This window comes from Urocitellus parryii, chromosome 14, assembly GCF_045843805.1.
Source record: "Urocitellus parryii isolate mUroPar1 chromosome 14, mUroPar1.hap1, whole genome shotgun sequence".
In the NCBI taxonomy this organism is placed as follows: domain Eukaryota; kingdom Metazoa; phylum Chordata; class Mammalia; order Rodentia; family Sciuridae; genus Urocitellus; species Urocitellus parryii.
In genome coordinates this window covers 10,318,050-10,344,719 of record NC_135544.1, presented here as the reverse complement: position 1 = coordinate 10,344,719, position 26,670 = coordinate 10,318,050, and the positions used below count along the sequence as shown (strand labels likewise).

At 35.8% G+C, this 26,670-nt stretch overlaps 1 protein-coding gene across 1 annotated transcript in view; it reads right to left on the bottom strand.

The window, feature by feature from the left end:
- Nucleotides 1–24,716, bottom strand: part of Adam32 (ADAM metallopeptidase domain 32) — a 107,880-nt gene extending 83,164 nt beyond the window's left edge. The window contains exons 1-5 of the mRNA XM_077792718.1: nucleotides 24,702–24,716; nucleotides 21,769–21,830; nucleotides 19,497–19,572; nucleotides 18,055–18,131; nucleotides 15,009–15,189 (exon numbers count right to left, since the gene is read on the bottom strand). Coding sequence (XP_077648844.1) covers nucleotides 15,009–15,189; nucleotides 18,055–18,131; nucleotides 19,497–19,572; nucleotides 21,769–21,830; nucleotides 24,702–24,716 — 411 coding nt within the window. The remainder of the gene's footprint in view (nucleotides 1–15,008; nucleotides 15,190–18,054; nucleotides 18,132–19,496; nucleotides 19,573–21,768; nucleotides 21,831–24,701) is intronic.
- Between the last annotated feature and the right edge of the window lie 1,954 nt (nucleotides 24,717–26,670).

The window sequence follows — 26,670 nt, the reverse complement described above, 5'->3', positions numbered from 1 at the left end:
TCAAATTTGAAACTAGGTTTTGTTGGATATAGAAATCTGGCTGGCAGTTTTTTTTTTTTTATTTTAGGGCTTGGAATATCTCATTGCAGATCCTCCTTAATTTTAGGGTCCAAGCTGAGAAATCCAAAATGAACCTTATTGGTTTGTCTCAGGTTTTTGATCTGATGTTTCTGTCTTGCAGCTTTTAATATTCTTTCCTATTTTCTGTATTAGGCATTTTGATAATGATATGTCCCAGTGAGCTTCTTATTTGACTAGGTCTATTTGGGGTCCTGTAATGTGGATAATGTGGATATCTTTCTCATTTTGATGTGGAAAATTTCTCTGTAACTCTTTCATTGAAAATGTTCTTTATGCCTTTAGTTTGTATCTCCATGTTCTCTTCTATCCCAAAGATCAGAGCCATCATGTCAGTTCTGATGTTTTCTTTCTTCTTTGTTTATTATATCCAAATTTCTGAGTCCCTAAGCTGCTTTTGATGTCCAATATTAAATATTAGTGAAATCCTTCTTTAGCCACCTTGGTGAGAAGCTGTATACCTGCTGTTTTGGTCCCGTGCAACAGCACAGCTTGGAATGCTGCTTTACTTTACTCTGCCATCTACCATCTCCCTCCCAAAATATATTTTAATTGGATAAGTAAATCTTACAAAGTGCAAAATTGAAATTGCCAAAACTTAATGGATCAAGAAATTTAGTCTCAATTATATTTTTTGAAGTGGGGTCATACTTTTTTAGCCAAACTGGTCACAAACTTGTGAGGTCAAGTGATTTCCTCCCCTGTCCCAGCCCCCCAAATATCCAGGGCTACAGGTGCACCCCACCATTCTGGCTATTACATTAAATTACAAATTTAATCAATAAAACTAAAAATAATTTAACATTTTAAATTAATTGGAAGAGGAAAAAAAGAGTACAGTTTAAGTAAATTATAATTATCTTTCATTTCAGAGAAAAAAGAGACAAACTGAACTTGGTTAATAAAAAAAACTAAAAGAAGAAACAGAAGACAGTGTATTATCTTAATATTAGAATTGAGGTTTACACATGAAAGAAAGGAGAGAAAAAAATTTACTTTTTAATTCTTGATGTAAGTAAAATAAACCTTATTGGTTTGCCTCAATTTAAATGCACAATTTAATAATTTATAAAATAAAAATTCTGCAACAACCACTTAGGTTAAGAAATGAAACATTTTCATCCTTCCTCCCAGAATCCAATTAGGCCTTTTCACCTGATCACAACTTCTAGAGGTAAGCAGAATTCTGATATTGATGACAAATCCATTACAAAACACAAGATTTCATTCCAAATCCATATCCTTTCCTTTTTTCTATATTTTATCTTTGGATACATGAACCATACAGCTCACATTCTTTTATATCTCACTTCTGTTACTCATCATCATATTTTAAACATTCATTCATGTTGCTCTGTGTTGCTATAATTCATTTGGTGTTTTTTTTAACTTGATGATGGTCTACTACATGAGTATACTACAATGCATTTACCAATTTTACTATTGCACATTGGGATTTCCCCCACTGTGTTTGGTACTACAAAGCTATGACAAACTTATTAGTGTATCTTAATGGATTTAGAGCACATTTCTATATGCTGAAATTTCAGGGTCATAAAGAATGCATTTCTCATGCTTTGCTAAAGAATAACAAGCTATTCATATAATTTTTATCAATATAAACAACCACAAGTACCAAAAGATAATTTCTCTTGCTTCACTTCTCTGTACATCTTTTACCAGTATGATGAATATAAGGATGGATACCATGTTGGTTTATTTTGCACAATTCTGGATATTAAAAAAATTAAGCATCCTTTAGTTTTAGTTTAGACTTACTATTTTATAATTAAAAGACACAGCAAAAGCAGTTCTAATAGGGAAGTTTATGGCACTAAATATCTACCTGAAAAAGAAAGAAAGAAATCAATCTCAAACGTACATTCTAATTCCTCAAAGAATGAGAAACAGGAAAACAAACTAAATTCAAAGTTAGTAGAAGGAAGAAGATAATAAATATCAGAGCAGAAAAATGAAATAGGAACTAGAAAGATAATATAAAATATCAGCAAAACAAAGTTGCTTTTTTGAAAGGCTAAACAAAATTGACAAATTATTAACTAGAATAATGAAGGAGAAAGGGAAAGTATTCTAACCAAATTAGAAAGGAATGAGGAGAAACATTATAACTGATAACACAGAAATATAAAAGTTAATAAGAGACCTTCATATGAACATCAACAATTTGTGCAACCTATCTAAAATATGGATAAAATCCTAGAAACATATAAGCTAAAAAGACTGAATCACAAGGTTGGGGATGTGGCTCAAGCAGTAGCGTGCTTGCTTGGCATGCGTGCGGCCTGGGTTCGATCCTAAGCACCACATACAAAGATGTTGTGTCCGCCAATAACTAAAAAAAAATAAATATTAAAAATTCTCTCTCTCTCTCTCTCTCTCTCTCTCAAAAAAAAAAAAGACTGAATCACAAAGAAACCAAAATTCTTAAGAAACAATGACAAAGGAAATTGAATCAGTATAAAAATCTCTTATCAAAGAAAATCCCAGGACTGAATAGCTTCACTGCTGAATTCTACCAAACATTTAAAGAATAACCAATATTATGTAGTTTGGGAAGACTCTGAACATGGCAGCAATCCTCAATTCCTCCACAATCTAGAAATAAAGCAGTGAAAGAACAGCTCACCAGTGATGCAGGTGACAGAATAAACACTCCAAAATTCAATATTAAAAAGAAAGAGACTTGCAATGACTTAGAAATTGGTTACCAGAGAAGAAAATAAGCAAAGAAGTCCTTGACTATAAACACTGACCAGAGCAGGGTTGGAGGAAAGGGTAAAAATGAGAGAAAGAAGGAGAAGGAAAGCCCACAAGCATATTTCCTTAACATGTGGAAAGAAAAACAAACCAAATGAAAATGGGACAGGAACAGAAAAGACAGTGAATGAGATCATACAATTCAGTCCAAATTGTAAGAAGAAAAAAATTCTGGGCAGTACAACCATTTTATAGAGTCTGCAGTTAGCCAGCCTCCCTAGATGGAATTAAATCAGTACAGCTTCTCCCCATCTAAAGATAGTAACCAATAAAACCACACAGAATGCCTTTGCAATGGGTTGTCTCATTAATTCACTGAAAAGGAACTTATAGAGGGATCACTGCAAGCTGAAACACCCTCCCCTTCACAGAGGACAAGCGGAGTGGGGTGGAGCTGATCTGAAAGGAAATTATTCCTGGAGTGTGCTCACCCCAACCCAGAGCTACCCTCAGCCACTGCAGTAACACAGGCAAGGGTGGGCCAAACTGACACTCTACCCTCCAACCACTGTGACAGGTCAAACACTGGTGAGCTGCACCAACTAGTGCTGCTACAAAGAAGCCCCCGTGGAGGGAAGCGGGTACTCAGATATTCAAAACTGGCAGCTGGCCATAGGAGCTGAGACAAAGGTGGGCCAACTGACACAAGTCGTGGGGTTGGTACCCCATGATCTATATCAGCAAGGACTTAGACTTATGTGCCAAAGTCCATCCACAGAGAGCCTGCATTCACAGACTCCCTGGTTGCAGATAGTCACCAAGATCTCTCCATAAGTCCTATTCCACTACATCAATACATGCAGCAGCTTTAAATCATGCAGACGTGGGCCTCTGGACTGAACAGCAAGCACCAACCAGCAAGAAAATCAAAGCAACCAGGGAAGTAGCTCCTGTGCCCTAGCCCTTCTAGGAGAGTCCACAGATGTTGCCAGTTAACTCAGTTCTCATATAGATGCATGGAACCATGGAAAACATTTCCTAAAAATAACCCTAAGCATCCATCAGAGAACCTCAGTTCATGCACAGTGGCAGTTGCCCCCACTAAAGGGCTTCCAGAGCAATGTCCACATACACCACTTAGTGTGTCCAGATACAAGCCCCAAATCTGCAACCTGTGCCTCCCAGAGGGTGCAGCAGCACCCATCCCCACAACAGGTCACCCATTGCCATATCAAGGAGATTACAATACTTCTACTTTGGATCACTACACCCTCTATGCAATATGCATGTGTAGCCCACATGGGAACTGACAGTGTTGGATACACAGAGCTTTTTTTCAAGACTGTACCCCCAACAGGGAGGTCCTAAATCGCAAATAGGAACCATCTCCTCTGACCCAACAGAAAGCCAGTAGGTACCTGAACCCACCAAAGGTCAAAGGGGCTCTCCAAGAATTGTACCAGAGGTAAAATAATGTGATCACCATCTTCATCCCCAGAGAAACTCAGAGATAAATGGTGTGCATCTTCTAAAGATCCAAAATCCTGATGAAATCCAAATCAGGAAGATGCAATGAGACACTTCCCCACCTCTGCATAGAATATCATAAATAGCTCTGTCAATTTTGATCTTACTTTTCATATTGAACTGATACTTATTCCCTTATTATTTGATATTGCAGCCCTCAAGCCAATTGATTATTTTTGATTATTAATTGATTATATTTCTTCTGTTTTAAACTGTAATTACTCTATCTTTACTTTCCTAATTCAAGTTTATACTTTTCCCTTTTGCACTACTGGTTTCTGCCTCAAATCCCTAACATTTTTTCCATTTTATCTTACTTTGTATTATTTTACTTTCACTTTTCTCTTTTTTCTTTATCAATTTTTTCTCTTATCCCCTTTTTAACCCCATAAAATTTCATTATGCTCAATAATAATTTCTCAACCTACTTAAGAATGTTATTATAAATTTATACTTGGATTAGAGAAAATGTAGAGAACATTTTAAATAAGTTTTTTCCCCTAAATTTTATGGTTACATAGCTTTGCTCTGAAGTGATTGCAGTTAAAAGGGGTTAGCAACTTCTTTAAAAGTAGTGCTGGATATTGGACATAGTAAAGAATACACATTGAGTGGGAGTACTGATACTTGGATATTCACCCAGCCTGGGGCAGTTAAGAGAAAGAAGCTCACATAAAAGCAGAAGAGATAATCATCTCATTAGAGGGGTAGACATAAAAACAATATGAAAAAGCCAGGGAACAAGTCACCCCAAATAGCCCACAATAATTCAACAACTGATCTCATTGATATCAGAGTGGAGGAAATATCAGATAGAAAATTTAGAAAGTCCATAGTTTAAAAAGTATTCAATGAATTGAAAGAAGACATAAGAAATGAACTAAGAAAATACAGGAAGTAAAAGATAATTTCAATAGAGAAAGATTATAAAAAAAGAAATCCTGAAAATAAAAAGCTCAATGGATTGAATTTAAAAATCAGTTGATTGGGGGGGGGCGGAGTCAGGAGGAAAGCAAGTTCAAAGCCAGCCTCTAAAACCGCAAGGTGCATAGCAACTCAGTGAGACCCTGTCTCTAAATAAAATACAAAATAGGGCTGGGAATGTGGCTCAGTAGTTCAGTGCCCCTGAATTCAATCCCCGGTACCCCCCCCAAAAAAAAATCAGTTGAAAGCATCACCAATATTAGACAATAGAGAGGAGATTCTCAGGCTTTGAAGACAAAGTATATAATCTTGAAAAGAAAGTCAACAATAAAGAAAATGTGTTAAAAGATCATGACAAGGCTATATTCCTAGTTGCTTTGTGGCTCAGGATTCAAGTAGCAATAGTACTGCTTCTCCACAAGGTAGATGAGAGAGGAGTTTCACTAAAACTGATTAGCAAATAATAGTCAAAGTCTAAGAGACTCAGATATCTACGTACATTAAATAAAGAAGAAAGACTACATTGGAGCAGTTGGTTGTGGTAAATGCAGCTGCAGCAGCAGCAGAGCTGGTTCAGGACAGATTGAGTATAGAAAAACCCAAACTCAGAAACCTCCCCTTAGTTGATCCACCATCTGTACTGTGCACTGGTGCTTGAAAAGTGTGTGTTTCCCAAATGGCCATGGAAAGCTAAAGTGGAAGCCATCTTGGGGTGGTCATGCTGCATCTGCTGCTGCAGGAGCTGGAAGATCTGTGCAAACACTGCTACACTGACCTAGCAAGCACCTTCAATGTAGCCCAGGTCAAAAAATGGGGTCAAAACAGGCAGAGAGAATATTTTATCCAGGCGAATTCAAGTTGTAAAAGTAAACAAGATCCCAACTCACTTCTACCTTTGACTCTGGTGGCTCACATGACCAGCTGAAGCAGGTCTGGAATCTGAGCAGGTGAATGTGAATATGCTCAGGGACTAAGCCTGAAAATCCTGGAAAGAGTGTGTTCATGGGGAGCAGACAGGGTGAAGGACTGTCTCTCTTGCCCCACAAACAGAATTCTTGAGAGGCTCTTGAGATCCTGAGATCCTGAGATCTTGAGAGATCTAGCAGAGATCAGCAACTGCCAGGCCCTAGGGGTGTTTTGATTTAATCTCTCCAGAGTAGACACCATCCAGCATAGCCCAAGGCCTGATTAGACCTAAGCCCCACCTGATTCAACTCCACTCATAAAATTCTGCAGTGACCTCACACTGGGGAGTGCATCCATCTGGTCTATGCAAACTCCAATGGCAGTACTTTGCATCCCATCCTATCTCATACTTGGGAGAAGAGAAACTGAGAATAATTTGAATCAGCTTCAGTCCCAGGTCACTCCAACTGGCAACTTTGTGACCAACACAAAAACAGCAAAAGGTTAACTACACCCAGTCCTTAATCTCACTCTCAGCCCAAGGGGAAAAAAATGGAAAGAAAGACAGTTGGGCATAGACAGTGTCCATCTATTCTCATTGGCTATTTGAACTCCTCTTACAAAGGATTCCTTAATTTTTCATGATCTGTTTTTCTTTTCATTTGTGTGTGTGTGTGTGTGTCTGTGTGTGTGTGTGTGTGTGTGTGTGTGTGTTTTGCTGTGCTGCTTGGTTCATGGACATACAGACATCTACACATTTTTTTTCTTTTTCTCATTTCTAGCTTTTTAAATGTAGATATTTTTCCTTGCCCTGTCTTTTGAGGATTAGGGTTTTTTATTAGTACATTTTGGTTTTGTTTTGCATTGTCTTTCACTGGCCTATTTCTCTTATTTCTTTTTCTATGTTTTCTTTTGCTAACATCCAAATTCTATTGTTCTTTCGATCTCCCTTTACATTGTTACTTCAATTTCTCCTCCTACCTCATAACCATTGCAAGCTACATCTCTTCTGCATTCTCTATGTTCACTATTTGAAACTCTTTTCTACCTTCCTATCACATTTTCTTTTTCTCTTAATTAACTTTATTCCTACCATCTTTTAGCACTAATTGGTTTATGTAACTCCTGCCACCACCATTAATACTGTTTCACTTATTGCTGCTGTGGATGACATAGTTGACAACTGTTACTTGCTTTAATGTCAGATATGGTTACTTATTATGGTTACTTATATGGTTACTTATTGTTTTTGCTGTTGGCAATTGTTGACCCTACCATTTCTGATTTTTGTGGCAATTAACATTGTGGATGTCAAAGTAGAAACCAAGTATTTAGTTTAATGTTGTATAGGTTATTGCTATTATTTGTTTCCTCCTAGTCCTTGAGTTCTGGGAACCTACAGGGACACAAATTTGCAGGCAGAAAATCTGCTGCTAAACTAAACTCAATCAAAAGACAGTAAACCTGGCTCCACATACAAATGAATGACAGTCGATCTTCAGTTATATTTTAATACAAAGAATAGAAGAAACAAAAACTCAAACTAATGATCAGGACTGAAGTAAAAACAGCTAGAAATATGTCTCCAGGTCCTACCTATGGACAGCCATTACTACAGCAAAAGCAGAGAAATTACACAAAGGCTCTGGACACCACACCTAAATGAGGGTCTCAATCCAGATCGCTCTAGGACATTTGAATTGAAGATTGTGCCCTATAAAGTCCACATGTAGAAGTGGAAGAGAAATCTCTTCCAACAGATGCATAAAATCCAATGTATAAATACAAGAAGTATGAAAAGACAAGCCAACACAACACTACCTGAAGTTCATAATTCACCAGCAGCGAACACCAAAAACATTGAACTGGATGAAATATCAGATAAGGAATGTGAAAGAATCATTATAAAAAATGACCAATGAATTCCAAGAGAACATAGAAAAACAACTGAATGAATTAAGGAAGTCAGTATAGAATATGAATGAGAAATTCAATAAAGAAATAGAAATGCTGAAAAAGAACCAAATAGAAATCTTGGAAATGAAAGACACAACAAATCAAGTAAAATGTTCAGTTGAAAGTCTAATAGAATCTTGAGAAGACAGGCTGCTTTCCAAGCTCCTCTGTGGTGTGAGCACAGGAAAGTGAATGATCAGCTTCTCAGTAAGGTGGGTGCAGGGGGATTTTTACTGGGAATTCATACTGGACTCTCAGAACAGCTTACAGACTCACAAGATTGGGAATAATAAAGGAAGAAATCCCATTGCCACAACTGCTAGAATGAAGGTGCTACAGACAAAGGAGGGAGAGAAATTAGGAGAACCTGCATTTCAGGTGGCACCATGGTGTGACCCGATATGGGAAAATCAGAAATAAAGAATATTCTGGGATTGATAAAGTGGGTGATGAAGATGGAAAATAACATTCCCCCAAGAAAAGGAAAATGACAGTCCTCAGGGAGAAAAGGAAGACAGGGTGATCCGAGAGGGGAGAAGGGGAAGACAAACAATGGGCCCTGGGCTCTGGATTTTTATCCAAGCTTTTCCAACTGTTTGCATGAGTTAGGACGAGTTTCAAGTTTTACAGCTGTTTTCCTGAGTTAGAGTTTTAACTGCACAACTGGTTTCCTGAATGCTCAGTGGCACATCCCAAGTCTCTAATGAGTAAGTCGCACTAAATATTCTGCTATGATTTAATCTCATTAAAACCTATTTTTTTAAAAAAAGACCTTTCTTGTAAGCAGTCCCCATTTTTCCTCTGAAAATGTGCCATTCCACTGCTGCTTAATAAAAACGGCTTGCTGATCAGCTCAGTAACTGACTTGCTCAACAAGACTCTTAAAGTGCAAGAAATAAGATCAAGAATCAATACATATCAAACTTTTTAGTTTGATACCATAAAGTTTCTTCAGAGCAAAAAGTCAGGGCTGATACAGCTCAGTTGGTAGAGTGTTTGCCTTGGATACACAAGGCCCTGGGTTCAATCCCCAGCACCACAAAAAAACGGGGGGGGGGCAAGAGTGTAAAGAGAGAGCCTACAGAATGGGAGAAAATTGTTACCAACCACAACTTGGATACGACATTAATTTACAGGACATACAAAGAACTTAAAACGCTTAACACCCAAAATCCCAAATGACCCAATAAATAAATGGGCAAAGAAACAAAACAGACACTTCTCAACAAATACATGAAAAAAATATTCAAAATCTGTAGCAATTAGAGAAATGCAAATTAAAACTACACTGAGAGCTGGGATTGTGGCTCAGTAGCAGAGTGCTTACCTCACACATATGAGGCAGGCACTAGGTTTGATCCTCAGCATCACACAAAAATAAATAAATAAATAAATAAAATGAAGGTATGTGTTCATCTATAACTAAAAAAAAATTTTAAAAAACAACTACACTGAGATTCCATCTCACTCCAACCAGAATGTCAATTATCAAGAATACAAGTAACAATGAATTTTGATGAGGATGTGGGGAAAGGGGAACACTCGTACATTGCTGGTGAGACTGAAAATTGGTATAACCACTCTGGAAAACAGTATGGAGATTTCTCAGAAAACTTGGAATGGAACCATCATATGACCCAGCTATTGCATTCCTTGGTAGATCCAGTGTTTAAGAATCTGTAGAATTTTCATCTGGGGGTCTGAAATTATACTTTTTAGAGATTTGAGATTCCCATTTCTCAATGTGGTAAATATACATAATGCAATATTACTAGGCCATAAATAAGAATGAAATTATGGCATATACTGGTAAATGGACAGAATGGGAGAGTATCAATGCTGAGTGACAATAAGCCAATCCCCCCCAAAAAACAAAGGTTGAATGTTCTCTCTGATATGTAGATGCTTATCCACAACAAAGGAGTGGGGGATAGAAGTTCAATGGATTAGACAAATGGGGAATAAAGGGAAAGGAGGAGGAAAAGGAACAGGAAAGGCAGTGGAATAAATCTAACATAACTTTCCCATGTACATATATGAATACACCACAGTGAATCTCAACAGCATGTACATCCATATCCATTATCATAATTAGAATAAGATATACAATATGTTTGTATTAAAATGTCAAAATAGACTCTATTGTCCTGTATATATAAAAAGAACAATTAAAAATTTAAAAAAATACAAATAAAGATAAGTGCTTTTTAGGATGTTGGTAGAAAAATAAACTTAAACATTGTTGGTGGTTGCAAATTAGTACAACCTCTTTGGAAAGCAGTACAAATATTCTCAAAAGACTAGAAATAGAGCCACCATATCCCATAGTGGGATATCACCCAGCTATCCCACTCCTTGGTATTTACCCAAAAAACTAAAATCAGCATACTCTAGTGATACATGCATTACAATGCTTATAACAGCACAATTCACAATATTCAAGTTATTGAACTAGCATAGATGCTCATTAACAGATGAATGGATAAAGAAAAGGTAATATAAAAATACACATACATACATACATACACACACAATGGATTTCTACTCAGTCATAAAGAAGAATGAAATTATGTCATTTTCTGGTAAACAGAACTGGAGAATTTCATGCTCAGTGTAATAAGCCAGACTTAGAGAGTCAGGATTGAATATTTTCTGTCATATAACAAAGTTAGAGAGTAAAAAAAAATAAACCCCGTGGCCAGGCATAGTGGTGCACACCTATAATCCCAGCAGCTTGAGAGGCTGAGGCAGGAGGATCACGAGATCAAAGCCAGTCTCAGCAACTTAGAAAATCCCTAAGCAACTCAGTGAGACCCTATCTCTAAGAAAATATTTTTTAAGGGGCTGGGGATGTATCTCAGTGGTTAAGCACCCTGGGTTCAATCCACAGTACCACACAAAAGCCAGGGGGGGGGGAACCCCATGAAAAATAGAAGGGAGATCTATCGAGTAAAAGCAGAGCCCAAGGGGGAGGGAGGAGAGGAGAGAAAAGGGATGAAGGGGAATTGTGCTATGTGCATGTATGAATATACAGCAATTCATTCAAATTTTATATATAAATATAATTTTAAACAAATACATAGAAGGAAAGCTGGTTGAGTAGAGACAAAGATCCAGAGAGGGTGCAAAGGAGGGAAAGAGGAAGTATTTGGGATTGTAATAAACTATGTTATATGCATTTATGAACATGTCACAATGAGCCTCACCATTATGTATAACTATAATGCACTTATAAAAGAAATAATTTCCCCATCCTTACAATCAGACTTTAACTGATTGCTTTATTAACTATACTACGAAAGGAGTTATTCTAAGGTAAAATTTCCCATTGTGGTTTTGAACTGGTTTTCCTTACAGTTCTATCTTTTTTATATGATACATGAATACCCATTATCTTGGTATAATGAACTTTTTATCATTATTAAATAGCCCTCTTTACCTCTGGTAGAGCTTTGTACATTAGCAAAAAATATCATCCAATATTCATATAACTGCATGACCTCTTTGGGATAATGTTTGCATTTTCATCCTTTCATCTTCATTTTATATGTCTCTCTTTGAAAAAATAATAGTTGCATTATTTTGTGATTTTGTCTTTTAATTCCTAAACCACTTGCATGTGTCCTCCAATATATTTGAGTTTAAGCCTCCCATTAAGTTTGTGTCTTTAATTTATCCTCCCTGTTTAATATTTGTTTTTCTCTCCTTGTTTCATTACTTTATATTGATTTTTTTGTGACTCTACTTTTTTCTCTAGTAGTTTGGAACTTAAAAACTCTCTTTCCTTCAAGATAAAAAGCATTTACCATTAACTTACATAAATCTAATATTGTGTAATACCTTCATACTGCTTCCAGGAAAAGCCAGGCACTTTGTTAATATCTTTACTTCTATCCTGGATAATTCAAGAAAACATAGATCACTGTAACTCCACTTACATCCTTATCATTTATATGAATTTGCTATCAGGTATTTTAATTCTTTAACCATAAAAAGCATCATTGTTTTTCTGTGTAGCAAGTGTTAATTTATAATTCATATATATACACTACTCATCTTGCTATTTATTCCTTCCAAAATTTCTGACCATTCATCAAGAATTATTTTCCTCTGCCTTCAGTAGCAGAGTGCTTGCCTCACACATATGAGGCACTGGGTTTGATCCTCAGCACCACATAAAAATAAATAAATAAAATAAAAGTATTGTGTCCATCTACAACTAAAAAAAATATTAAAAAAAAAACTACGCTGAGATTCCAGTTCACTCCAACCAGAATGGAAATTATCTGAAAGATATTCTTGAATATCTTTCAAGAATTTTTTAGTGCAGTTGTGCTAGTGGCAAAACAATTTTTTTTGTTTGTTGAGAATATCTTTATTTTGCTTTTATTCATGAAGTATACCTTGGCCATATATTAAAATCTAAGTTGGCAATTATTTCTTTCAGCCTATTGAAGACACAGTTATGCCACCTTGAATTTTTTGCTTTTGTTTTAAAGTCAGCTGTTTCTCTGTCATTCTTATGAAGACAATATAATGTTTTCCTTGCTTGGTTTTCAGCATTTTTCATTGTCTTGATATCTTACAGTTTCACTATTTAATATCAAGAAGTATAATTCTTTAAATTAGTCTTGCTTGGAATTCATCACATTTCTTGAATCTGCAAATTGTCTTTCCTCAGTTTTGGAAAATTTCCAGCCAAATTCTTATCAAGTATTACCTCTGAGAATATAAAAAATCCTTCATTTTTGTTATATAAACTGAACTGAAAATTCTACTCACTACTTTCTTGTGCATTTTTGAAACATATATCAAAGAATTGTATTAATCATGACTAGAGTTTAAGGTCTCAAAACAACTTAAATCTGTTTCAGCAAATACAAACACACACACAAATGATACTATATATATCCATCTCTCAGTCCCCTGTGTTGTTTTTAGTATCAGGCAGATTCTCTCAGTGTGGTTCAGATCTGACCATAATCATCCTCAGGCTTCAATCTCATACTTAACAATCCCAAGGAAAACAGGGGGATTTTTCCAATAATTATAGCACAAGTGCCAGGGCTGACTCTCATTGGCCTGGTGTCCAAAGGCTGTAAGCAGTATGGAGACTCGTACCAATAGAAAAAGGAAGAATACTAGCAAAAAAAAGGTTATTATATTCTGTTTTGTTTCATAACAATTTCCTTAGATCATCTAGCTTCCTTTAATTTCTGTGGGCTTCTTAATTTCTTTTTCAATTCAGGATATTGTCTCATCATTTCCTAGTATCCATGCTTTTTTACATTTTATTGAATAAAGAATTCAGCACTATCTAAAATGTACTTGCCTACTGCATTGAGTATTTTTCAAAAGTATGTTTCTTTCATTTTGAGGGCTACATTCCTTAATCCAAGAGAAGGAAATGACTTAAGTGTCCATGCACTTATGAGTAGATTTTTTAAAAAGTGGTCCACATACAGAATGGATTATAATTCAATCATTAAAAAGAATGAAATCCTGCCATTTGTGACATGGATGGTACTGAAGATCACTGTTAAGAGAAACAAGTCAGGCATGGAAAAGCAAGTACCACCTGATCTATCTCTGTGGAATTAAAATATTGATGTCATAGAAATTAAGAATAGAGTGTTGGTCAGCAGAAACTAGGAGAGTGGTAAGAAGGGAGGGGTGGGGAAAGGTTATCAGTGGGTACTGAGTCACAAATAGGAGCAAGAAGTTCTGGTATGCTTGGCAGTAGTATGACTATAGATAAAAATAATGTGCTTTATATTTCAAAAAACTAGAAGACAGGATTTGAATTTTTGCTATAAAGAATGATAAATGTTTGAGGAGACTGATTTCTTTGCATTGTCATGAACATTACACAATACAAGCATGTTTCAGAATATCACATGGTTTTCCATAAACATGTAGAATTTTTACTTATATGCATCAGCTTAAAAAGTAAATTTAAACTTAAATTTTAATGCATTTACTTATCTTTGGACAGAATTATTTTCAAGACTTCTAGTGTATTCAAAAGAGGGTGAATGAAAGGATTCTTCTTTCATTAACTTATTTTGCTTAGTTTCTTTTTAGATCTCAATGTGAAAGTTTAGATATACTCCTCACTAAGAAAGAATTCTGCTACTTTGTAAGCAATAGCACCCATTTCCACAACTGGCCCTCTAAAGGGCTTAGCCTCCTCTTTTCCTGGGTCGCACACAGTTCTTTGAATGAATCCTTGTCCTCTCGGGTCTGCACATTAAGGAACACTCTGCCACTTCAGAAAGAAATCTACCTACTCACTCTTCTCATGTCCCAGTTCAGAAAGCTTCAAACTCTATTTGGCCTCCCTCCATGTAATGCTATTGCCATATAAAGGTGGACTTTCCATGGCCTTGGTTAGTACCATTAGAGCTACCTTGCTCCATGCATCCACCTAGGCCACAGTTTATCATAAATGACAGTGATACACAGTAACCAAGAAGCCGTAAGAGGAATTTCTATAACATAACAATATAAGAACTAAATAAAAGGTTGGAGTTGTGGCTCAGTGGTAGAGCGCCTGCCTAGTATGCTTGAAGCACTGGGTTCAATCCCCAGCACCATATAAAAAATAAATAAATAAAATAAAATAAAGGTTCTGTGTCCATCTACAACTAAAAGGAAAAGAGAGAGAAGAAGAACTAAATAAAGTGGGTTATATGAATTAAATGAAAAAAAAGTTGGAAGATAAAAAAAGGTAATGTATGATTTTAGAGAAATTTTTAGTTTAATTAAATATTAGGATATTCACAAGGAAAGCATATTGGCTACGACTGTACAACAAGTTAATAACATTAATTTTAAAAAATAAATTAAATAGAAGTAATAACTGTCTTGAAAATGCTAATAAAAAGTACATGACTCACTTCTTTTTCACCTGTAACAATGTTATAGACCACTGGCTGTTTTTCTGTGCTTCTGTCATTTTTGTTAAAAACTGGAAGTTCATTGTTTCCATCCCCTAATTTATAAAGAACATGCTGAAAGTCCATGGCAGATTCCAAAGGCTCAATTGCAAAGGAAACATTTTCAAATTGCAGTATTCCTCTGTAAAATCAAGGATAAGATTTTAAGTGTTTTTAATCAAATGTGTATTATGAAACTGACAAAATCCCAAAGGAAAAATAACAAAGATATAGAATGTTTTGAGTCCAGTGTTTTCTTCCAAACTCGTGATATGATTCTGAAGAGACAGTGATTTCCCTAATCCACAAAACCAATTCCCATTTTATTTTTATAATTATAAAGTCAGCAGAATTTACCTAATCAGTTGCTAGAATTACAATATTACAGTGATCAACCCTGTTTTCCATGTCACTGACTAATTAAATCAATAATAAATAGAAATCTTGATGAATTTCTCATCTAGCAAGGCTTTTGAAAAACATAATTACACAACTTTAATAACAATTATATGATGATCAATTTTCTTAAAATATAAGTACTTATGAAATAACATAATTTACATAATATAATTTTATATAATAAAAATCTGAATAAGAAATCAAAAGTGAAATTCTAAAGAGTAATTAATTTGTGTAACTATCTTTCCCTGAATACAGGTAACAGTTCACATCACTACTCCATTAAAAGAAAAAATTTAGGTTTAAATTTTATGTTCCATGTAAGAAGCACTGAAAAATATCTGTGAAAACAAGGATCCTAAACTATAAAAGGAAGGTGGATAATTTCCTGACACAATGAAAATCTCTCTAAGCAGGAAAGAAGAAACACAATGATTCTAAGAGAGAGAGTGGTATTATTAGGGGAAAAAAGACTATGAACATTATATTAATAAATATTATAAAACACTCAAGATGATTTCCTTGAGAAAAAGTAATCTTTGTTTAACTTTATTTGTCTTTATAACTCCAAACACTAGGATACACAGTAGGCATCATAAATATTCTCTTTTCTCAAAAAATTAGCCATCCTAAACTTGGTTCTCCAACTTACTATATGCAAGTACATTCAGTTGTCATTTCTCTAGTTAAGAACAAAATAAGAAAAGGGAAGGTGCTGGAGGATGAGATTAATCAAATTATGTTATGTGCATGTATAAATATGGCATAATCAATCCCAATATAATGCATAATTACAATGCACCAATAAAATACAAATTAAAAAAGAAAAAGAGAGTGAGGAGTCTAGGGAATCCAAACCTACAAGGAAGTTAGAAATATCTCTGGTCACTGAGGAACATGACAAAAAATGATGTTAACAGGGGTCCACTTAATGCTTTGAGTCCAAACCTTGCCATTTGGCTGTAAGTAGCTTATAAAACTGTGGTATATACGTGTATTAAGAATTGTAATGAAAAAAAGTACATGTTTAAAGCAAAAAAAAAAAAAAAAGAATAGCGTTACCTTAGATTAGGTAGAGGGAAGTGAAAGGAGGGGAAGGCAAGGGATGTGGGGATAAGAAAGATAGTAGAATGAAACAGACATTATTATCCTATGTGTATATGTGAGGGTATGACCAATGTGATTCTACAATACTCAGAAAATGAGAAATTATATCCCATCTATGTATGACATATCAAAGTGTATAAGTTCATTCTACTGTCATGTATAACAAAATAAATTTAAAAATTAATTAAAAATATAAAATATTAAAAAAACTGACAGTTTTTTTTTTGTTTTTGTTCCTTCCCTCCTTCCCTTCTTCCACTCCCTAAAGGTGTCAAGGGATGAGGGGATAGATGGACATTTCTCCCACCCTAGACTAAGCTATAGTGTTCTTCACTACCCAGAAGAATGTCACTGCCAACAAGAATAAAGAAACTCCAAACCTGAGAACGTGAGCAACAGCTCTCTTGATGACATTTATTGAACACTACTTAATCTTATTTGATAACATTTGGGTCCCAGCTCTGTGTTCCTCTTTTATTTTATTTTATTTTAATTTTTTTAATTTTTTATTTTTTTAAGGCAACAGACTCTTTATTTAATGTGGTTTAAAATACATCAATATCAAGTCCCTGGCTGTTGTGAATACCAAAAGGAGATTAACTCCCCCCCCCCCCAAAAGCTGTCAGCACAACTTCAGACAAGTCTGGGTGGCCAGGATGGACCATAAGGAAAGCAGTTACAGGAACACAGGCAGCTCCCTCCCTAGGCAGAGTGAGAGGAGCGGGCAAATGCCTGGCTGTCCCAAGTGATCAACCCTGTGCTGTGCAAGGTGAGGGCTGGAGTAGCAGTTCAGCAGGCTTCAGCCTCCCTGCACAGGGCAGCTCCACTGGCCTCTCAGTCAGTCTTTGGTAGGGCCAACATGGTGGGAATGGAGGAGGCTTAAATACCCGTCTTTACAGAAATAACATTTGTACACAAAGTGCCTGAGCTTGTTTGTTGTTTGTTTTCCATGAGATTTGTGTTCCTCTTTTAAAAGTCCTGCATTCCCCTGGGGCAGAGAGTCTCCTGTGTTTCTCAGTTGCTAATAAACCAATAAAATTTCTTTTTCCTTTTTTTTTTTTTTTAATATCCACATTCTACTCTAGGTACCTCCAGTGGAGATCTCCTTATTGGTGAACTTATGCTTGATTTTTAAAAAAATACTATAAATATTTATACTTAATTCTTTTTTTTAGATATGTTTTATTTTATTCTTTTTTTATTGGTTGTTCAAAACATTACAAAGCTCTTGACATATCATATTTCATACATTAGATTCAAGTGGGTTATGAACTCCTTTTTTCTTTTAAACTGTCTTCCTCGTTATCAGATCAGCAGTGGAGACAACTGAACTTTCAGTATGAATAAAAGCAGAGAGCGTGTGTTCATAGACTATTACTGAATAACCACAATATAGGAATCCTCCTCTATTTATAAATTTAAAATAAGGAGAATGAATTCACTACAGCCAAATATCATATCTAGGCTTTCTGTAATCAACAACAGAAAATAAATAAATAACCTCAGTCCAAAGCATGTGTTGAGTGTGACAATAGAATTTGGATATCCTTCAATGTATCCTTGATAGTAGCATTGAGTCTAGGAAAGAAAAAAAAGAAAACTGGTTATTTAGGAATTAACATAACTTTCTAATGATTTCCTACCTCTATACTTTATATGTCCTATTACTGGATGGAGACAAGGAAGAGGGTGAACTCTGGGTATGTTGTTTCAAGGACAGTCAAGAGAATTTACTGATAGATACAATGGGCAGATGAAAAAAAGGTGTTCATCTGTGATCTGTGTCCAATAACATTTGTGCCTGTTTATCTTACTTTATATTCATTTATTAAACAAAATATAAATGAATAAATAAGCAAATATAGTCCATGTTCTAGGCAATGTGAAAGGTAGTAACTCAATCTAGTTTGCTTTTAGTTTACCAAGACCTAAAGAATTAATTAACAATTAATCAGTAAACACTTTATAAATATATCTCCTGTGAATCTTGAGAGCTTTCTATATTAGGAAAGCACTTATTCAATGTAAAAAAAAAGTTTTTTAATTATAAAACATAAATCTCCTTGATGTTTAAGCACATTACATAAAATTTTCTTCTGGATAACAAATGAATGCTTATTTCTGCATGATATAAGCAAAAATTTATTTTTTTTCCTATTCACTTGAAATAACTTATGGCTTAAAATGCTCTTAGAGTTTTATTTCTCAGAATTAAAATCTGGTCACTTGATCTCTATTTGGTTTTCTGGTTTAAAAATAAAAAGGTTTCGCTTAACAGTGTCTTCAGTGACAATGCAAGGTAAGTATTAGAGAAAATCAAAAATTGTGCTTGGGGGCTTTTTGTTATGGGATACTGCTTTTGTTTTTGTTTCTGTTTTTTTTTCTTTTTCCTTAACATTATCTGCTGCAATTTAAATATTTTAAACATTTTAAGGTATTTAGTAGACAGACCAAACAAAATTATATTTGTTTTTATTTTAAAGTGAATGTTTTTCTCTTCAACCAATCTAAAAACAAAATACCTTATGTAGAAATATTTTCATAATATTTTTACTACAAGCTTTCCCATGTTTTTTATGTCTTAATTTTCCTTGCTACGTTTACTGTAGGTTCCATAAGAATTTTACTCTCTTGTAATTGTGCCTCAGACTTTTTGAAAGTCCACCTTCTAAATTGCCCAGATGAAGATCTAGATTCTACATGTTACATTGGTTTATTCTTGTGCTCTCTTGTATTTAAAACTTTGGCTGTACTAAGCAAATGCAAGGTTATAAATTTAGCTAATAGGAGTTTACAGACAATTCAGATGATTGTGATTTCTTGGTTTAACTGAGCTGTACTAGTTTATCTCATAAGGAAATGATGCTGTAGACAAATGTAAATAAAGTCTGTGAGTCAAGCAAAAAAAATTAAAATTAAAAATAAATAAAACATAAATCTTACCAAAATATCTGAAGAATGAGAACTCACAGATCCTTTATTATGCAAATAGACCATAAAATTATCTGCCAAAAAATATCTGAATATAAAAAAGAGTGAAAGAATGCAAGAAGTTATTCCTTGTGAAACATACAAAGCAACAGTCTGTAAACAAATCCTCAGGTCTAATCCCGCCCACTCTTCACTACAAGTTTTATTGGAACATAGCCACACCCATTCATTTACATTCAGTCTGAGGCTGTTTTCACGCTGCAACAGCAGAGTTAAGTAGCTCAGGCAGAGACCATATGGTTCTCAAAAATCAGAATAGTTACTTTATGGATTTTTAGAGAAAAACTTTGTCAACTGTTAACAAAAAGGTAGTATGAAATAATACTACTGTTGAAATACTTAAATTTTATTCAAAGTAATAGATTTACTCCCACCTTAATGGAGTCCTTTTTTAAAAATAAAAAACATGTGCAAGAAGAGGAGGGGAATTTTTTAAGATATGTATTGGATGTAGGACTAAAGAGTTTTCAGTTCCTTTACTCTAGGTCTTAGTACTATGCATATATACTACTTTGATAATGAAGTGAAAGAGTATTGCATAAAAGTGTTATTATTCTTAGTATTTGGAATAATACTAAGAAAGAATTAGAAATTTCAAATCTAAATTCAATCATTTCTGATTATCATTTCCAGTACTTATTATACCATTTTAGTTTCTTCCCCAACTCATGTTCGCTCCAGCCCAATGTAACTCAACTACATAAATTAGTTGAGAAAATTTTTAATGACTATCTAGTTGTCAAATCAAAAGGCAGTCTAAAGGCAAGTAAAACAACTCTGAAGCATCTCATGCTTGGCTACATTCCCTTAACACCATCTCCTGTTAGATTTGTTTTCATTTTTTTTAGGTTGGGGTATCAGGGATTGAACTCAGCCCTATTTTGTATTTTATTTACAGACAGGGACTCACTGAGTTGCTTAGTGCCTCACTTTTGCTGAGCCTGGCTTTGAACTTGAGTTCCTCCTGTCTCAGCCTCCCAAGCTGCTGGGATTACAGGAGTTTTGTTAGGTTTTAATGATGCTTTCTCTCCTGTCTATATCTCATCTAGATCCTTCCTTTGTCCCTTAAATATTTCCATGGCATTCAATTCTACATTTTTTTTGACATTCTCACCTTTAAACTTCATCCTCTACTTCTATAGGTATATCTTGTTCATTGACTGTGTTTACTACTTGTATTAAAAAGATGACTTTGATTATCATAGCTTCTCTAAGTGTGTAGTGTAGTGTCTTCAGCTTTGTTCATTTTTGATCATGATTGCTTTGGTTATTTGGAGTTTTTTGTGGCTCTACATAAATTTTAGGATTTTTTTCTATTTCTGTAAAAAAAATATGATCGGAATTTTGCTATTATAAACAGAACTGATTTCTCAATTTCCTTTCACATAGTTTATTATTACTGTACAGAAATGCAGCCTATTTCTGAAAGTTCATTTTATAACCTGCAACTTACTGAATTTGTGTGTCAGTTTTATACTGTTGTTTTGTTTTGGTGGAATCTTAGGATTTTCTATATATAAAATCATGTTGCCTTCAAACAAGGATAATTTAACTCTTGCTCTCCAGTTTGGATACCTTCTCTTTCTTTTTCCTATTTTCTCTGACTATAATTTCTAGTGCTATGTTAAACAGAACTGGTGAGAGTGAGCATCTTTGTCTTAATCTTAGAGGGAAATCCTTCAACTATTTACCTTCGAGCATGATTATTAGCAGTGGTTTTTTCAAATTTTGCTTTTATTGTATATGGAGATACATTCCCTCTATACCTAACTTGTTGAATCCTTTTAATCATGAAAAGAATTTGAATCTCATGCTTCTCTCCCAAGTTCTAAACCAAATTAACCATCAACTGAACACTTTCCCTGGGGTGTCCCACTAGCAATTCAAGTCCAGATTCTCCAATAGTGAGCACATATTTTCCCTGACTCAGATCTGTTCCTTTTCTCCCTCTGCTCTGATTATGCAGGTGCTGCTGGTTCTGCCAACTTACTAAAAAAAGCAGTCTTCAGGAACTGAATCCCTACTTGTTTCAGTTCCCAACCCCCATTCACAAAAGACTACTTTAAATATTAGGACCAAAAATTTAAATGCCACATGCAAGCATTTGCTCATCCAAGACAACTAAAATTTTAATAACAACTATATTTAGTTTTTATACTCAATTTTAACACAGGTGAACAGTTTCATAGAGATTAAATGAAACCTAAAGAATTAAAAAAATTACCTTTTTTTAAGGTGCACAGTATACGGTTTCTCATCTATTGGAATGATGTAAGATACCTGTTCCTAGAAAATCCAGAACAACTGAAGTGAAGATAAATTTAACATAAGAAACAAAATACAATTATATATCAATTAATCCATCCAAACAATGCTTTAAATGTACTTATTAAATATCTGAGTACATATGATTTAAAATCTGTAACAAAACATCAAAAATTTGTATTTAACCAGGTGCAATGGAGCACACCTGTAATCCCAGCAGCTCGTGAGGCTGAGGCAAAAGGATTTCGAGCTCAAAGCCAGCCTCAGCAAAAGTGAGGTGCTAAGAAACTCAGTGAGACCCTGTCTCTAAATAAAATACAAAGGAGCCTGGGGATGTGCCTCAGTGTGGAATGCCCCCGAGTTCAATCCCGGTACAAAAAACAAAACAAAACAAAAAAAACTGATTTTAGCATAATAAAAACAAAAGACATATTGAGGAAGACAGGATGGAGTTTCCTATGTCATACCTTACCCAACCCCAAGCAACACAGTGTGGAAGGAGATGCCTCCTGCTTGGAAAAGGGAAAGGGAATCAGGCCCAACACAATGAAACCCAGAACCAAGCAGAGCCCTGCTACCCATGGCCCCAGGTCAGCACCCTCAGACTGAGCCTGAGGACCTCACATTAGCCAGGTGGCCATAGGACTGTTTCACCAACCTCAAGAAGCACTCACAGGACAAAAAAAAAGGTCTCCACTTACTAGTATAGCAGGAAAGTGAGCATAGAAATTTGCCTTGAAACTCAGTGCCAGACCCACTATAGTGAGATTCATCATCAGGCAGAATCCAAAGGCTCCCATACCCAGGTCAGTACTTACAAACAGAGCCTCTAAGCATGCCAACAATTAGGCAGAAACTGCAGCCCAGGAAGATGGACTCAAGATTCAGCCTGCATTCCTGCCAGCTGTGGCACAGCAAAGAGCAAACTTCCATTTACTAAGGGTTAAAGGATAGGGAAGTAAGCACAGGATTTTATCTTAGAACTCAGTGCCAGGTCAGTGAGACCCAACACTGGGAAGATGCCAATGCCTCCTACCTCCTACCTCCAGGTGACTGTCCACAAAGTCTTCAGGCCAAACCCAGTACCAGGCAGAAGCCCATGACCCTTGTGGGTAGGACTTCTATGCTGGACAGTATCAACTGTGACTGATTACAATATTCTCAGGCCATGTTCACACCATAGCAGCAGGCAGCATATAGCACTGTAGGCCTGGTCCTGCCCTTGTGCTATGCTGATCTCAATGGGCTATGGACTCTGGGTGAGACACAACAAGTCTGAAAGACACAGGACTGCCTACCTCAATACTTTTCCAACCAAGCAGGACCACAAAGAGAGAGTGCCCACTTGGAAGCAGAAAAAGTTAAGTGGGCACCAAGTCATTGTACAGAAGCCAAGAGATGGTCCACCCACTGTAAGGCCCAGAGTCAGTCAGAATTCCACAGCATCTGATCATAGGCCATTGACCATTTTACCAAATATCTGAGCTCAATTCTTCCCCAAGAAAGGTTTGTGACAAAAGCCTATCCTATTTAGGCACTCCCCCCGCCATTCATACTGAATCAACTGGAGACTCTCAGCACACCAGGACTCAGGGCATGATCTAGGGATGAAACAGCAGAAGAGATCACAGGATTAGAGAAAACAGGCCATCTGTTTAGAATTTCTGAAAGGACAGGCACAAACAAAGTCAGATTATGAAGGTGGGAATAAGCAACTAATCTTTCAATATACTGCTGTTGTCATATCTCAGCAAGCCTCAAGAACTACCAGGGAATAATCACCTCACCTAATGACAAAAAAAGATGTCAGAAACTGACATAAATCAAATGATAAGTGAAAACTCTTACACAGCATTCAAAATGGCTATTTTAGGGGAACTCAATACATTTTAAGAAAACACAGAGAAACAACTCATTACACTGTCAGAGAAACTTAACAGAGAGATTGAAGTAATCCTTTAAAACTAAGAAAACTAGCGAGACTTTCCTCCAGTTCACTGTCCTGTGAGGGGCCAAGCCAGAGAGAAGCTGCCCATAATCTCCAAATCTCCAGCATCATAGAGGCAGGGAACCCCAGATGGTGGCTGAAGCTGGCAGAAAGCCACAATAAGAGGGTGCCTAAGTCCTAAGTGCTCAGATCTTCACCACAGCCAGCAGGAGGTCATTCAAAGCAATAATACATCTGGGCCCAAGGCAACCAGAGCTCCCAGTCTGAATTCTCTCCTAGCCCAACTCATCTCCCAGCTTGAACCTTGACCACAAATATGGAGTGTGATAGGACATGGTTTAGATACTGGCTGGACTCTGCCTCACTCACTCACAGTCAGCAGAGGGAATCAGCACCCGCCATTCAAAACCTGGGGCAGTGGAACTAGAACAGTATGAACTGGCTGAGTTCCATTCTCCAGGAGTAATGACAGTAACCTCAATGAGCTGCACAGGCCAGGGGAACATGTGTGCAACAAAGATCACCTGCAGAGAATCTGCAACCACAAGACTTGTGCTTATTGAAGCCACCAGAATCTATACCACCAAGAAAAGGACACTGTAGAGGGGACTCTCCACAATCTCAGCCACAGCCCAGAGCCTTCATCCAGAACTTCTTCACACAATAGAAACACACAACAGACACAATATCACACCCTCCAAGCACTTAGCCACAGGCCCCTGAGCTGACAAACCAGAACCAACCAGTTGATGGGAGGTCCATTGCAACTAGGAGAGTGGCTCCTGTGTCCCAGTATCTCTGGAAAGATTCAAGGACAAAGAATGACAGATACCTTCAAAATGCCCCAAATCCTAATGAAACTCATCTTGGCATGGTTTTCTATAAGTAACTTTAGTGTCAACCTTAATGATATATAAAACTCTATCTTGATTGTTAGTGTTTACCCTAATAGCCAACATCGTACCTTCAACCCACATAAATACATTTTTTCCTAACAGTTTAAAACATCATTTGGAATCATTCTTCCTATCCCTAGTTTACACTTGTTCCTCTTATCCCCTATTCTTCCTTTCACACTGTCTACCACTACCTCAACTAGGATCCACACTTTTCACCTTTATAATTCAGTCTCAGCATTCTATTCTATCTTTTTCTCACTCTTCTGCCCAATCTTCTTCCCCTTTTCAGCCTTAATATAATGTTATAGTAGTTTTACTCTACTCAGTAACTAATTCTTCAGCCTGTTCCAGTTATAAACTTATGAAAAGTTTATACTAAATTAGAGCAATTGTGTAGAACAATATCAACAAGTTTTCACTTTTCATAAGGTTGAATATGTGGTTTGATTCTGAAATCATTATAGAAAATAGGCTTCAGTGACATCTCTCAAAGTGGATCTGATCCTGGAATCAATAGAGGCCACACATTGAGCTAAACTATTAATACATGGATATTCTTCCAACACCAGGGCTTAAAAACAATAAAGCTAACAAAGTAGGCATTTGCTTAAAAGAAGAAGCAATAACCATCCCATTAGATGGGTAGATATACAAGCAATATGAAAAAGCAAGAGAACAAACCACCTCACAACTCAGAACACTTCAACAACTAACCCCATTAACACCACAGAGGAAGATATGTCAAAAAAGAATTTAGAAAGTTCATAGTTAAAATGTTCATGAGATAAAAGAGTGAAAGAGAAAATAAATAGGAAGTAAAGATCATTTCAATAAAGAAATGAAGATTCTGTAAAAGAACCAAATGGAAATCCTGGAAATAAAAATCTACTAAATCCAATTAAAAATTCAGTGGAAAAAAGAGTCACCAATAGATTAGGCCATTTTGAAAATAGATTTTCAGTCCTTGAAGACAAAGAACATAACCTCAAAAACAAAATTGACCATAAGGAAGAAATGTTAAGAGACCATAACCAGAATATGCTGGGAAAACATCAAGATATTAAATTTACGAAACACTGGGGTAGATGACAGTTCTGAAATACAAACTAAAAGTATGCACAATCTTTTCAATGAAATATTAGAAAATTTTCCAAATATTAAGAATAAGAAGGACATTCAAATATAAGAGGCATATAGGACACCAAATATACAAAATCACAATAGATCCACTCCAAAACATTATTACGAAAATGTCTAACATAGAGAATAAGGATAGCATTTTAAAATTTTCAAGAGATAAATAGATTGTCATCTTTACAGGAAAACTAATTCAAATTTCAACTGATTTCTCCACCCAGAAACTAAAAGGCAGAGGTCATGCAATAATATATACCAAGCTCTGAAAGAAAATCAGTTTTAACCAGGATTACTATACCCAGAAAAATTAAGTTTCAGAATTGAAGATGAAATAAAAACTTTCCATGACAAACAGAAGCTAAAAGAATTCAGAATCACAAAACCTATATTCCAAAACATACTCAATGAAATATTTCATGAAGAAGAAATGAAAAATAAAAGTGAAAACCAGCAGAGGGATGCATTACAGTAGAAGGAGAGTCCATTAGAGGAGCATCGAGTCCAATTTAAACATTAAAAATACATCAAAATGGCACTGAAATAAAGTACATCACTCTATAATAACATTAAATGTAAATGGTCTCAACTCTTCAATCAAAAGATATAGGTTGAAGGGGGTTATGATGCCAGAGTAGAGAAGATTGCTTTCCTAGCTGCTCCGTGGAATGAAACCAAGAAAGCAGACAGGCAGGTCAAGGAGGCCTGAGGCGTGTCTGGGTATGGAGAGTTAGAGATCAAAGACACTGCCCATCTAAACTGAAAGGCATACTGCAAAATATACTTTTGCAGGGAAGGTGAGGCGAGGACAGAGGAAAGAACCATATTGCAACTGCGGTATGGGGGCTGGCAGATCCCTGGGGAGCAGATCCCTGGCAAA